General features: G+C 37.5%; 1 protein-coding gene across 1 annotated transcript in view; it reads left to right on the forward strand.

The window, feature by feature from the left end:
- LOC103999775 (probable inactive DNA (cytosine-5)-methyltransferase DRM3) overlaps nucleotides 1–15,762 on the forward strand; it is a 68,507-nt gene that overhangs the window by 17,409 nt on the left and 35,336 nt on the right. The window contains exon 4 of the mRNA XM_009421619.3: nucleotides 10,417–10,524. Within this exon, the coding sequence (XP_009419894.2) occupies nucleotides 10,417–10,524 (108 nt within the window). The remainder of the gene's footprint in view (nucleotides 1–10,416; nucleotides 10,525–15,762) is intronic.

Raw genomic sequence — 15,762 nt, forward strand, 5'->3', positions numbered from 1 at the left:
ATATAACATGAAACTGATATGTAAGGTACTGAGAAATGGGTAAATCAACATAAAGGACGTTAAAAGTGTACAATAAATATGATAATACTTTATTATATTTAGTTTGTTAGGGCATATATAACGATTTAAGTACTCTGGATTTAACTAAACATATAGCTTTTTACATACTCTGAACTTAACTATATATAAAGATTTAAGTATATTGAACTTAACTAAACATATGACTTTTTACATATTTTAGTGATAGCAAAAGATTCATGTAATCGACTCCAAATAATCGAGACTTATGACTTTGTTATTGTTATTGTAGGATATATATAACGATAAAACAATAATTTATAAAAATGATTTAAACCTTACTAACTATTCATATTGAAAGATAATATGAAATCATTGTTTGCATTAATAATTATTGTTTGATGCTCAATGCAAATGACTTATGAAGTTGGAGTTAAATAACAATGTCCATCATAAAGATATCACTGTTTAAGAAAAACAAGGCCTAGTTATCCATGTAGGATTCCTGATTGTTCTATTAACATTAATTTCTCCTACTTAAATAAATGCTTAGTTGATGTATATCATCATACAATTTATGAAACTAGAAATTTTAATTGGAAAATTTATAAAATATAAACAATGAAAATTTATGTACATTAAGTAAGAAAATGTCTATGATCAATTAGTAAAAGGTAAATATTTGTCATTTTATAAAACTATTTTATCATACTAAATGACTATTATTATACCATATGAAATTAACCAAAACTTGTCCACTTGTAATTTTGAAGAAAGCCCTTAATGTGGCTTCTAAGCTTTTCTCAAATCCTATGACAGTGCCTTTCTCTACAATGACATTGCTACTTAAGAGGTTTAAGGCTACATTTCCCCTTATCCTTTATTTTATGTGGTGGTATTGATTAACATTGTAATAATAATGGCTGATGACAAACGCGATGACTGCGGTGAATAATAAAGCCCATAGTAGTAGAATTTCCTACTCTATTTCTTAGTTATAATCACAATTCTTCTTTTGGATTTCATCACCCTCCTCTCTCTCTCTAATCTCTCTGCTTTTCTCCCCCTCCTTTTTTTCTTTCTTTCTTGGTTGTTGTCAATTTAACTAAAATTTGTTAAAGTTGAACTTCAGTTAAGTTCAATCACTTTTATAAAATTTCACTTGATTTATGAGAATATGGATGAGAAGTTGTTTAAAATAAAATCAGCCTAGGACAATGATTTGTACAATATTATGAATTGCATGACATGATTTTGATCAATATTCAGCTTACCATGAGACAATGCTTTTCAAAAATTTCTGTTATGGTTGGAAAATACTACTAGGTCTCTTAATTAGTGATATGAAACAATTATTTTAACTGCTAAGCGATGATGTTAATGTGGACTCTCTATCGCAAGAGCAATTACTTAGAACCTTGCATGAACTCTCAATCATGTTCCTACACAACCTGATTAATTCGATTGGACACTTATCATCCATTTTCATTGTGCAACTGTTTAACAGCATGGAAAACCAATAGCTCTATCAAGCCAACTTTTTGTCGATTTTTTTTTAAAATTTTTTTCTTTATATATTCTTACAAGTGTTTGGTGCATCTGTAATAGATATGAAGTAATTATGTTAAGTAATTTACTATTATGAAAAATGCATTGGCTACTTGAGATGTTCCCTAAGAAGTGTGTTGATCACTTATCATGTAAAAGGAGATGGTTTTCAAAATACCTTTCTTGAGATGAAAGGATCAAATGATTCATTAACTCTTCTTACATGGGGAGGAGTTCTATTTATAGTATCGAGGGGCACATTTGGGACTACATTGTAAGCAATCTGCAAGCTGATGACCTAAAATTCCGAGGTCCAATAATAAGTTGGGTATATTTCCTCAAAAATTTTTTAAGTTGGGTATGTTGAATCTCGTATTTTGATGATGAAACTACTTGATATATGTTTATGATTTAATCTGCGTTTTAAGTGACGCAGGATGCTTCGATCAGGATGAGACAATTAAAGCAGGAAAATCATGTTGCGCCAAAGGAACATGTCAGAAGATTGGACGTCGGGCCGGTGGATCGGTCGACGTATCGACAGAAGGCTTCGGGCCGTGAACTCGGGCATCGGGCCAAGAAGAGCGGGTATTGTGCCAAGGATATCGGAGTTGCGGAGTCAACTGGCCGATTGGGCAATAGGCTGCAGGAGAGGACGATGCGCCGAAGAATCGGACGAAGCGTCGAGGGACCAATGACATGTCGGACAACTTGGTTAATTGCTTAGGATTAATTGTCTCGATCGAAGTTTTGTTTTGTTGTGCAGGATTAACTATGATAACGATGAAGACATAAAGCGAAACAAAGTGTCGGAGTCAAGCGCGAAGGATTTGTTGCGAGTTCGAGAGTTCGACGGAAGTCCGAAGATTCGTTGGGAGTTCGCGGAGCTCGCCGAGAAAGATCGGAGCTTGCCGAAGAAGCTCGTTGGAACTCGCTAAGAACAAATCGTGAAGTCTAGGAGCTTGCCGGGAGTCCGCAGAATGGTTTCCGAGAGTTCATCGGAAGACCGCCGGAAGTTTGCCGGAAGCTCGCTAGAAGAAGTCTTGACTTGCGGACTTTGTAAAAGCTTAGAAAATGTCTTTAAATTCATAGTTAGCACGTTAATTAGGGTTAGGATTAGGTGTTAATCCTATAACCCAAGTAGGGGCCAATTAGGCCCAAGTTCGGACTGGTTTGGACCAAGTTTGGAGCCAAACCAAGTGAGCTGGAATAGTGAAGAGGTGCCACCGCCAGGGTTGGAGGTAGCACCGCCCAGGCTATGTCTTCCTGCGGGGTTGGGAGGTGCAACCGCCCCAGCCAGGAGGTGCAACCGCCTGGGCTGTGGGGTTGGGAGGTGCAACCGCCCCAGCCAGGAGGTGCAACCGCCTGGGCTGTGGGGTTGGGAGGTGCAACCGCCCCAGCCAAGAGGTTGCACCGCCAGAGCTCAAGTTCCGAGCTCTGCCAGGCGATGCAACCACCGAGCTCAGTCTTCGAGCTCTGGCAGAGAGGTGCATCAGCCTGAGCTAAGTCTCGAGCTCTGCCAGGTGATGCATTCACCAAGCTCAGTCTTCGAGCTCTGGCAGAGAGGTGCATCAGCCTGAGCTCAGTTTCGAGCTCTCCCAGGTGATGCAACCACCGAGCTCAGATTTCGAGCTCTGCCAGGTGATGCAACCACCAAGCTCAGTCTTCGAGCTCTGCCAGGTGATGCAACCATCGAGCTCAGTCTTCGAGCTCTGGCAGAGAAGAGCAATCGGCTGAGCTCAGTCTTCGAGCTCTGCCAGGCGGTGCCACCTCTCCAGTTGAGAGGTGCAACCGCCTGATCCCAGAATTCTGGGATTTGATCGATTTGATCGTTTTGAGCTCGAATTTTGAATTGGGTTGGGGGCCTATAAATACCCCACCCATTCAGCACTGAAAAGATACAGACCAATACCGAAATCTTGATCTTTTCTGTGATTCTAAGAGCTCAAAAGTGTTGTAAAGCCTTTAAGTCTCCTCCTTCTGTTCTTCAAGTTTTCAATTGTAAAGTGAGGAGAGAAAGGTCTGTAAAGGTTGTCTCCTAAGCCTGTCAAAAGGAGAGAAATTGTAAGAGGGAAGTTTGGCCTTCGCCCATTGAAGGAAGGCACCTAGTTGACGTCGGCAACCTCATCGGTGGAGGAAGCCAAAAGTGGAGTAGGTCAAGGCTGACCGAACCACTCTAAATCTCTGGTTTGCGTTTATTTTCGAGCACTTTATCATTACTGCAAACCTCCCTCATCACTACTGCTCTCTGCGCTTTCACGAACAAATTCTAAGTGCTGTTCGTCCAAATCTGCATTCAGACGTAAATTCGTATTTTCATACATTACAGTTTACGTTTACGTTTGATTCTGCAGAACTGTTTTCCGTGCTTTTACGAACGAGCTTCTTTGCAATTTACGCTTACATTTTAATCCTATTAATAACTGCAATCTGTCCTCTATGATTTTACGAACGAGTTTCAACATTTAGACGCAAAACTGCATTCAGACGTAAATCGGCTTTCCTCGCTCAATCGTCAGATTTCAGTTCACGTTTACGTCTTGATTTCAACTGCATACTGCCTTCTGCGAGTATACAAACGAGTTTCAAAGTTTAGACGTAAATCTGCGTTTAGACGTAAATCTGCGTTTAGACGTAAAACTACGTTTAGACGTAAAACTGCGTTTAGACGTAAAACTGCGTTTAGACGTAAAACTGCGTTTAGACGTAAATCTGCGTTTAGACGTAAATCTGCGTTTAGACGTAAATCTGCGTTTAGACGTAAATCTGAGTTTAGACGCAAAACTGCGTTTAGACGCAAACTGCACCTAGATACAAACTGAGAATTTGCTTTTGCATCATAATAGTTTTTGAACGAACGCAGCTCTTGGTTTTTAAATTAATATAAGATTTCCGCTGCACTAATTCACCCCCCCCCTCTTAGTGCTCTCGATCCTAACAGGGTAGAGTGATCATATTTAAGAGAAAATCAAGGTATACAGCAAGGTCCACAATACCGTACCATACCGGTATTTCGAGGTTGGCTCGGTACGGTACGGTACCGTGTACCGAGCGGCACGCCACGGTGTATCGAGCGGTATACCTAATTTAAGGTGTAAAACCCTCTGAAAATACCTGAAAATAAAAAAAAGTTAGGATAGGGTTTTTAAGTTAGAAATAAATATAGTAATAGTATAAGTTTAACAAAATCAATGTAAATTAGGTAAGAATAGTATCACATATCTTTTTCGGGTTTTGAGGAAGGCTTGTTCAAGGTTCGTATTTCAGTCTGTTATGGATTGTCCTTATGTAAATATTAAAATATCTACAGAAAAATCATTTGAATTGTTAGACTATTTTATTACAATATAAACTCTAAAATTCAAATGAATTAAATAATCACATATGTAGATATACCTAATTGTTGATTCTACCACCAAAATGAACGATGGGCCTCCACGGGTGGTGGATCGGGGTCCTCGATCCTATACATCTGCGTATCAATATGATATGTTTGTTGGACCCAATCATGAAATTAATCCCATGACATAGTGTATTGATACACCGTATGCCATTGATGCATCAATGTGGTGTTGATCGTAGGCTGATCGTTATGAATCATATTTGTTCGAGGTAGCTCTTGAGGCATATACTGGTGAATGTCAGAGCTTCTACTTTCGCTACTGATCTGTTGCTCTGTATTATTCTGTTGCTTAGAGAAGGATGACCAACTATCACCATATTGCTGTTGCCCGTATGATTCTCCATAATACGATGACTGTGAATACGATGAGCTTCTTTCTGTGTCTATATCATGTAGGCTCTGTCACATTTGCTCAAATTCATCCATTGCCTTCCCTTTCCCCTTCCCCTTCCGCGTATAAACTTGACCAGTACATTGTCGAGTTCCATGATCTGAACTTGGGTGACATGTGTAAAATATTGCTCCTCAGTCCATGCACCACCCTCAAGTTGTGTAGACGAGACCAACGACTGCCCGACATCACCGCCATCATCCGTCGAGGCACTATTGTCCGTGTTGCTATTATGTCTCTGGACCGAGCGAGTTGCTGAATGTGATTGTGAAGGTGTCTCGTCGCCCGACTCGATTCTTTCCAACGATGCAACTGATGTTACTGCCTTCCCCTTTGCCTTTGCACGCTGGGCGGACGACTGTGACCGTTGGGTGTCTGTAGTTCCTCGAGCAGTTTGACTCGATGTTGTTTGACTCCTATCACGTTGTAATCGAGGGGGATTTTCCACCTGTTGTGGTTGTGCTTCTTCTTCTTCTATTGCCTCGGTGATAAAACGTGAAGGACACTGAGGATCTCCTGCCTTATCAAGTAGAGGATCCTCTTGGTTCTCTGCTGCTTCAACCCAATCTAACATTGGCTCTGAATCTTCGTTGTAGAATTGGAGGTCAATGAGATCAATATCTGGTTCCTCTAGCTCCTTATCCAACTCAGCACATCGCAATCTTAGCCGTATGTTATAATGGACATATACTAGTTTCTCTAACCGTCTGTAGGAGAGTTTGTTGCGGACCTTCGTATAAATCAATACAAACGTTGACCAATTACGTTCGCAACCATTAGATGTTGTTGTGTGAAAGTAAACGAACGACAACCTTCCTTAAATGTGGTGCATCCCCTTCAAATTATAGCCACCACTCGACTGCAAAAAGATATAAATAAGATTTTATTAGCATAACAAATAATTAATATTAAATATAATTGATAATCAATATGTATAACTTTTCCTCACCAGGATCCATAGTGTAACGACACGATACAACTACAACGTCGAAGAATGAACCAACTGTTTCTTGAAATAATCGATCCTCCATAAGAGCATCGGCTGCATCAGTAGTGTTTGATAAGAGCCGATATATAATATTTCGTAGTGTCGTTAGGAAATTATTTTGTGTTCCGAGAGCATATTAATATTGAATTGTTGGGTTTAGATAATACGCTGCAAGACATAATTTTGTTAGTATGATTTTTTATTATCTAAATAATAATAAATTAGATTATTCTGGATATGAATTTATCTGCATTATGGATATCTTGATCCATATGAACTTTGGTCTGACGATCAATGATCCATACGTATTGGTCGGCCTTAAAATCATCTTTGAATGCTCTCCCGAACTCCTCTCTTGTTGAAATCAGCATATATTTAAGATACGACATCTGTGGACGCTTGTCCATATCGACCTTACGGAGGACAATATAAAGTGGTTCCACACCTTTTATAATTTCTACTGTAGTCTCCCAAAATCTAGAGGAAAGAATGGACTTTTCTATCTTTTTTCCATCGCTTAATTTCGAATATCTGGATTCAGACCACTCTTGTGAGGTGACCATTGCCTTCAAGCCATGTCTTTTTTGCTGTAATGATTTTAATGCAATAAAAGTGGTAGCAAACCGAGTAATTCCAGGTCGGAGTATCATACCGTTTACATACTTTTGTATTAAAGCGTAGACACAATGATGATTATATATAAACTTTGTAATTGATTGTGCTCGAGCTATACAATTCTTGACTGCATCTTACACACCAATATCCTTCAGCGTTAGGTCTATGCAATGAGCTGCGCATGGAGTCCAAAATAAAGTTTTTCTTTTTTCCATCAATTGCAAATCAGCCTTTTTGAAATTCGCTCTATTGTCTGTTATTATTTGGACAACATACTATGGTCTAATCTCCTCTACTATAGTGTCCATCAAGCTCTCATTTTAGTTTGCACCTTGGATCTTTTCAGAAGCATTAACAGACTTATGAAACACCACTCTTCTGTTGCAATAAACAAGAAAGTTGATTGTACTCATTTTTGTTGGTCCTATCTAACTATCACACATCAGTGTCACCCCATATTCGTCCCATTGCCTCTTGAAGGATTTGATCCAATCCTTTAGTTCTATCACCTCCTCATCTAAGTATACGTCGTAAATCTCCTTTGGTGTTGGAGGTTGGATCCCCGTGCCAGACTTTTAAATAGAAGAGACCATGCTCTAATAATATGGACCTTGGGTTGTGTTCGCTGGAATCCTGTGGAAGTTGAACCATTTTGAGATTGCCTTCCCAATATCCCCTTTTTTCTCTTTTGTGTATGCATCGTCAATCCGTGTCTGTTTCGCTGTTTGTGGGGGAGACTTGCGAATCAATATCAACAATATCTGATGCGGACCTCCTGCCAAGACCTCTCATAAAACCACGGAGTCCACCATACCTTATGCTACTAGTTCGGCCTAACTGAGAAGGAGCAATTGGTTGTCTCATGCTGGTCGACCTCTGGATTCCACTACCATTGCCGTGCTCCAATTGTGAGCAAGGTCGTCGATGCCTCGTTGCTTCATCGACCGTATATTGATTATCCAATGATGTACGAATCCCAGCTGTGAGATCCGGGTCGACTTGATCGCCGCAACCCTCATACCGATCATAAACTGGTTCCTGTGTAGCCCTATAATACTCTTCATCAACTCTTGCCTTTTTTTTTTAATGTATCTTCCTTTGCTTGTTGTAGCTTGCTTTAAAATAATTTACGGATCTTCGTTGGATCCTTCTTGCATTTTGCAACATCAGGATACCTGCTAGCCAAATGCATTTTCACCCGAGTTATTCCTCCACCCTTATCGATGTAGTCAAAATAAATACATTGCCAATGATGACAATTCTCATCTATCTTTCGGGCATGAACCCATGCATTATCATGTGGCTGTACCTTTGGTGTCATGATTCTATCCAATTTAAATCAAATAAACTATAAAGTATAAACATATTAAATTGACCAAATATCGATAAAAAATCACTAATCGCAGCATTAAATAATTTTATTATAACATAACTAATCATATTTTATCATCATAAATATGTTACATACATAAAAGAAGCATTAAATATATAATTTTGATCCAATATGGTTCAAATTATGATAAAATTATCATTAGATATACTAATCACCCGATTATCATAGTTAATTTCCTATTAATTACTTCTTATTCAACATTATAAAATGGTAAACACCCTAATAGGTATTAAACACATTGAACTGATATAAAATTAAACAAATTTCGATTAAATCATCATTAAATTGACTAATCACAGGATTAAATAACTTTAATAAAATCTAATTAAACTTATTTTACCATCATATATATGTCAAACACATAAAAGAAACATTGAATATATAATTTTGATCAAATATGATTCAAATTATGATAAAACCATCATTAGATACACTAATTACATGATTAACATAGTTAATTTTTCACTAATTACTTCTTTTTCAATACTATAAACATGGCAAACACCCTATTAAACATATTGAATTGACATAAAAGCGAACAAATTTTGATTAAATCATCATTAAAATAATTAATCGTAGCATTAAATAACTTTAATAAAACCTAATTAAACCTATTTTACCATTATATATATGTCAAACATATAAAAGAAATATTAAATATATAATTTTGATCCAATATGATTCAAATTATGATAAAATCATCATTAGATACACTAATTATATGATTAACATAGTTAATTTTTCACTAATTACTTCTCTTACAACACTATAAACATGACAAACACCCTAATAGGTATTAAACATATTGAATTGACATAAAATCGAACAAATTTCAATTAAATCATCATTAAAATGACTAATCGCAGCATTAAATAATTTTAATAAAACCTAATTAAACTTATTTTACTATCATAAATATTTTTTAATATTTAATATGCATGAAACACACTAATCATAATATTAAAGATCTTAATTACTCTCTAATTAAAGAAAGAGAATACATACATCTTGATTAGAAAGTTCTTCCTCTTAATCTTCCCAAATTAACCTCGATTGAATTTACAAATCCTTGTTTTCTAGAGTTTAGGAGAGAAAAAAGAGTTTGAGATAGTTTAAGAGAGTATGAGAATCTATTGGAGTGAAATAGGGGAGAAGAAGGGTTTAAATATTATAAGAAAGTGCTCCAACGGTTAATTTGACCGTTGGAGCATTGTAGCACTGTTACAGTACGGTAACGGTCAAAATCGATTGTTACCGAGTTGTGCCAGGTGGTAACGGTCGAATTTCGACCATTACCACTCGATATTACCTTGTATCGTCTGATATGCGGTGCTTTTAAACGTTTCACCCGGTTGCGGGCGGTCCGCGTACCGATATACCGTCGGACCGGTATGTACCGCTCGGTATTCGACCGTTACCGCTCGATATTACCCCGTATCGTTTGATACGCGACGCTTTTAAACGTTTCGCCCAGTTGCGAGCGGTCTGCATACTGATATACCGTCGGATCGGTACGTACCGCCCGTATCGGCCGGTATCATTCGAAATTGCCTACCTTGGTATACAGTTTCGAATAATATCGCCTGTACCGGGTGGTACGTACCGGTCCGTCAGCTGATCGGTACACGGATCGCCAGTTACCGGACGAAATATATATATATATATATATATATATTAATATATATTTTTATGAAAGGTTGCGTCACGTCGCCTCGGTGACGTATATATATATATATATATATATATACACGAGGCGACGTCGCCCCGCTTGGGAGAAGAGAGAGGTGATGTCGCTGAATTATATATATATATATATATATATATATATATATATATATATATATATATATTTTGAGCGGTATACCGAATTGTATACCGTTCGGTATATAGTATATCGTACCATACGGAGCGAATGTCGAAACTCTGGTACGGTATGATTTTTCAATCCTTAGAGAAAAAATATATATTTTTAGTTTTCTCTCTATGCAGTCAGAATCTGCTAGCAACTTCTTTCATTTAGGCTGAGATAAAAATTAAGGTAAACATATTTGGCTCTTCAGAATGCAGGTCCTGAAGCATCAAGCTCTTTGGATGGTTTTTCTAGTCCTGAGAGGGAAGAAGCTGATTCTCTTTTTGGGTCTGAGTTAGATGATAATGTTGATTCTGAGGTGATCCCTATGTTCTTTCTCTTTTCTTAAATGCTTATATTACTCAATGCATGTGGGTGGTTTAGGCTACCATTAGTGGAAATTTAGAGAAAATATGCATTATTGGACTCTTCATCTTGCTATTTATACTGATTCTTAGCTTGGAATTTTTATGCTCAGGTCCACATGTCCATTTATTGTAGTTTGTTCTGAATATTGTGCAAGTTCTATCCTGTGCCACGATATTGTTTTGCTTGTGATAAGTCCTATTGCATTCGCTCTTGTAATGGAGGCAGGTTTGCTTTTTTCAAGTTATTAGCAGTTGTGGGATCCCTTGATTGCATCTTCATGGTACACTAACGCAATTGAAATCAGGTTCCTAATAATAAATTTTTAACAAAAGATAAGTTTTTTGTCCTCACGTTGAACTTCTGATATTTTTCCTTTTAAAAGTTGCAATACTGCTGCACCTCCTGGACCCCCTTGGATGACTTGGGCTGACTGTTGCTTGGATCAAAACCAGAAGTAATTGCTTACTGATAAGGAGACCTGTCGTGTAAAATTTCTGTTGAAGGAAAAAAAAAAAGTAAGGAGAAATGTGGACCAAGGTCCGTCATACCGTACCGTACCGGAGTTTCGACCCGGGCTCGGTATGGTACGGTACCGGTGTACCGGATGGTACACCAGGGCGTACCGAGCGGTACACCCTGGTGTACCTATACTTTAGCAGTGATACAGTACTACACTGTAGCACTGCTAACACTATAGCACTGTAGCAGTGCTACAATGTAGCACTGTAGCACTGTAGCGGTAAAAGGTGGTCCGCGTACCGAGTACCTGGCGGACCGGTACGTACCGCCCAATACGGCCGGTACACTTCGGTACGGTAGACACTAATGTGGACTATAGTTTAGAGAGTGGTTTGGGTATATAAACTGAGAGCTGTAGGGAACAGTGATGCAAGAAGATACCAAGTTAAAATAACAAGATTAAGGTGACTTCTTGATTTATATTATCTGATGTGTTTATACCGTTACCTCTTTATGGGCAATACAGTTGCCTATTTATTTTCTTAAGTTAATCAGGTAAATTTGGGAATCAACTAAGTCAATTAGTTTGATAGGTGGCTAAAAGCCTAAAACTATAACAGAAAGCATGCCATGTGATTGTACAAGTTGTAGGACCCTATTATGCCTCAAATTTGACCAGCTCATGACCAGTTAAGATGATTCAGTTAGCGCATTCTATTGCAACTGTAACATATTAGATGTCCTGATTCAAATTACTCATTATTTCTGAAACATGAAAACTTAAATAAAGATGAATGACACTTGATCAGTATTAAGTAGTAAAAAAAAAAAAAAAAACAACTTTAGATTAAACCAAATTTAACTTCAGAAAACGTATAGCAGTTGGGAGCATAATTAGTTGATGGTCAACTTGATTCATTTGAAAGTCCAGCTCTTGTACACATGCATGAAGAAGTTAGTCTACATCCACTAGGACATGTTTTTGAGGTTATGCTTTGTTGACATATATAAGGAAATAGAAAAGTCCAAGGTTGATCCTTGCACATTTCAATTCCTAATTGTACACATGCATAAAGATCTTCCTCGGTATCTCTCTCTGTCTCCTCCTCTTCCTCTGCCATCGCATAGTCCCTTCACCCTCGTCCCTCCCTTCCCCTCCTCCCCCTCACACCACCCACCCACCACCCACACCCCACCCCCCCCCCCACCCCCCCCCCCCCCGGGCTCCCCACCATCGCAGTTGCCACCACCGATCCCTCCTCCCTTTTCCCCCCTTCGTCGCAGCTGCTCCCTTCCCCGACACCATCCTCCTTGTCCTTCTCCTTTGACCTCCCTCTTCCCCCCTTCATTGCAACCCTCGCCCCACAGCCTCCCTCCTCTCGTCGCAACTCGCTGCAGCTCCTTGTTCTTGATAGCATGCTCCTCCTTCCTACCGTGGCTCAAGAAATTTATTATTAATTTTGATGTTAATTTTAAATTATTAATTTTTTGCTATAATTTAAAATAATATTAATTTTGATGCTAATCTTACTTTGTTTTGTTATTTTATTATTAGATTATGACAATCTAGAAGTTTAATGTTTTGTTGCTAGTTAAATGAATGTAATTTAATATTTAGTGGTGGTAATTTGAATTTAAAATTATATGGAACTCATATCTTGTCTAAATTTTATATTAATGATGTTAATTATATTCTTTTATCATTTTATATTGACGAACATCTCGTTTCGCTTGGGTGAGTGCCTAGCACCTCGGACACTTTGGAACCTTGGCACTTATTGCCTTTTTGATGACACTGATTAGATGTGGGAGCAGTTCCATACATGGGTCTTATAGACATACCATATCGATCTATAATGGAGTGATATCAGGGACCCTAACTTACCTTTCATCGACTTATGATGATCATTTTAGTGGTAGGTGCAGGTATATGATCATATTTGACATTGAATTGATCATGCTTAATTGCTTAGATACTAGAACTTGTTTGTGTATACATTTATTCTTTAGATACAACTGATGATCCTTTTCTCGTTTGTTACAAAGAATATTTATTTATTTTTTAGTTTGAAACCAGTTTAATTTTGTTTGTATTATTAAGAAAAGGTGAGAAAGAGTCCTAAAAGAAGAATTTTTAAGGTTTTAACTAATTGAAACGGGTCTGATTGTAAAATTACTAATGAAGAAGGGAGCTGGTACAATGAACTCCTTGCTATTGGAGGAGTTCAAACTGCAATTAGTGAGGGATTTTTGATGCTGTAAATAGAGATAGATTGCTAGAATCCTCAATCAGTTGGAAGAACCATCATAAAGATTTTCGAATTGTGTTAGAAATCTTTTTGTGGCCTTTAGTGAACTCCAGACATGTAAAGTTATTCATAATTTTTTTAGAGAGGCTAACCGTTGTGCACACTGGTTGGCTAATTTTGCTAAATGTAATCAGTTATAATGTATTTGATGGTCAAACTGGCCTCCTGATTTGCTCTCTTTTGAGCTTCAAGGAGCAGAGCTTAGGTTGTTACCTAGTAAAGTTGAACCTTGCTTTTAAGGGTGTGACAACAGTCTTATCCTTCTCTTCTTCTTTGCCTTTCTTATTCTCCCTCGCTGCCTTCTTTTCCTCCACTTCCACTTCTCTGTTTTTTATCCTCTCATCCTCCTCAGTCTTGTTCACCACCATATACTCATTTTCTTCCCCTTTTCCTTCTCTTCGACCTCCACCTTGTCCACCACCACTACCTCCTCTTCCTTTCTTCTCATCTTATCTCTCTTTCTCGATGGTTTGAATGGTTGTCATATCCTAGATTTTTTCATAAAATTACAACATCTTTCTATAAGTACATCAAGAGCTAAGTAAATAAATATTATTTTATTAATATGCATAAATTATAAATATTTATTATAATTTATTTATTCATTAAATATAAATCAAAAGTAGTTATGGGCTTTATTGAGAAACATAGTGTTGCCCACTCAAAAATAAAGTCCAATTGGATTTACCTAGCGTTTGCTCTCTCTACTAGAATGTGGTTAGTGCTATTGGGAGATTGTTCTGAAAATCAAAAACAAAATAAAGAAATTTCAATAACGTTAAATAGGAACGCCTCTAAGTCAATTATAAAATAAATACATGTCCGAAAGTCAATCATCCCAGTGGAGTATATCAAATACATGAATGAGCACTCCCTCAATAGCGGATGGAGAGGCTTTATCCTACGGGACGAGTTTGTGTTCTCCCAATAGCGGATGAAGATAAAACTATATCGCACTCTCAATAATTGATGGAGTGGTGTCCCTCACTCGTCAAAGTGGGGGCACATTCCTCCTAACAGTGGACGAAGGAATCGTCCAATCGCCACATCTGACGGCTTGCTAATCTCCTAAGGAAATCACCCTACGTACTTTCAGTAGGGAAATAAAATCATCTCATACTAGTCATGTTTATATCGGGATGAAATAATACATTAAAATATCTCAATTTATCTTTTAAACATAATTAATATCAAATAATATCAATCAAGGTATGCAGTTTCGAATAATACCGCTCGTACTGGGCAGTACGTACCGGTTCGTCAGTTGACTGGTACACGGACCGCTCGTTACCGGATGAAATATATATATATATATATTTATATATAAATATTTTTATAAAAGGCGACATCACCCTGCGTGGGAGAAGGAAAAGGCAACGTCGCATCGTCTTTTATAAAAAAATATATAAATATAAATAAATAAATAAATATAAATAAATAAATAAATATATATATATATACCGAGCCGTATACCGAACGGTATACCGCTCGGTATATAGTATCGTACCGTACCGAGCAAATGTTGAAACTCTGGTACGGTATGATATTTCGATCCTTTATATCAATTAGCCCATAATTGACTTGAATCCTAGCTCAATCGATTAAATTAAACTCGATTTAACTAGAACCCAGCTGAATCGATCTCTAATCCTCATTTAACTAGTATGGAATTATCCTAGATTGGTATAATTTGGATCGGATTGGGTTCAGTTCAGGTTAAATAGACTTCAATGTCAAACTAGTTTGGAAACACCTTGAATCGATTTAAACTGATCAAATCTGATTCGGTTTAATCAATATTTGGGCCAAAATCAAATAAAGGGCAATGAGATAGATTGTATAACGCTGGGCTAGGTTGGGCTAACCCATGTATTGGTCATGTGCATTGCACATGACTGTACATGCACCATACCAGGCTGGGCCAACCCATAGCTCATGGGTTGGTCATGTGCACCACACACGACTGCTCATGTTGGGTTGGGTTGAGCTAGCCTACAAGCTGGGGCTTGACCTACGAGTTGCGTCTAGCTTGTTGGTTGGGTTTGGCCAATTGGTTGGACCTAGTCTGCGGGCTATGGCCTAGCCTGTTGGTTGATTTCAACCCAAATTCAAACCAGTTCTCTCAATTCCAAATTATGACATCATGAAATTATAATCAAAACATTTATTCATTAGCATTTAGTTATTAAAACATAATAAATAACAGCAGATTAAAAAGATAAAATTACATAAAGGAGAAATAATATTTTTAATAAAGTATTATATAAATCTAATGGAAATCAAATATCATGCATCCAAGATAAAAATTTTAGAAACTGCATATGACATGAATAATTGCAATATGTTTTAATCCCAAAATAAAATTTTAAACCTTTAAAGGGATAAGAGAAAATTTTAGAAACTTCATATAACGTTAATAG

Source organism: Musa acuminata, chromosome BXJ2-10, assembly GCF_036884655.1.
Source record: "Musa acuminata AAA Group cultivar baxijiao chromosome BXJ2-10, Cavendish_Baxijiao_AAA, whole genome shotgun sequence".
In the NCBI taxonomy this organism is placed as follows: Eukaryota; Viridiplantae; Streptophyta; class Magnoliopsida; order Zingiberales; family Musaceae; genus Musa; species Musa acuminata.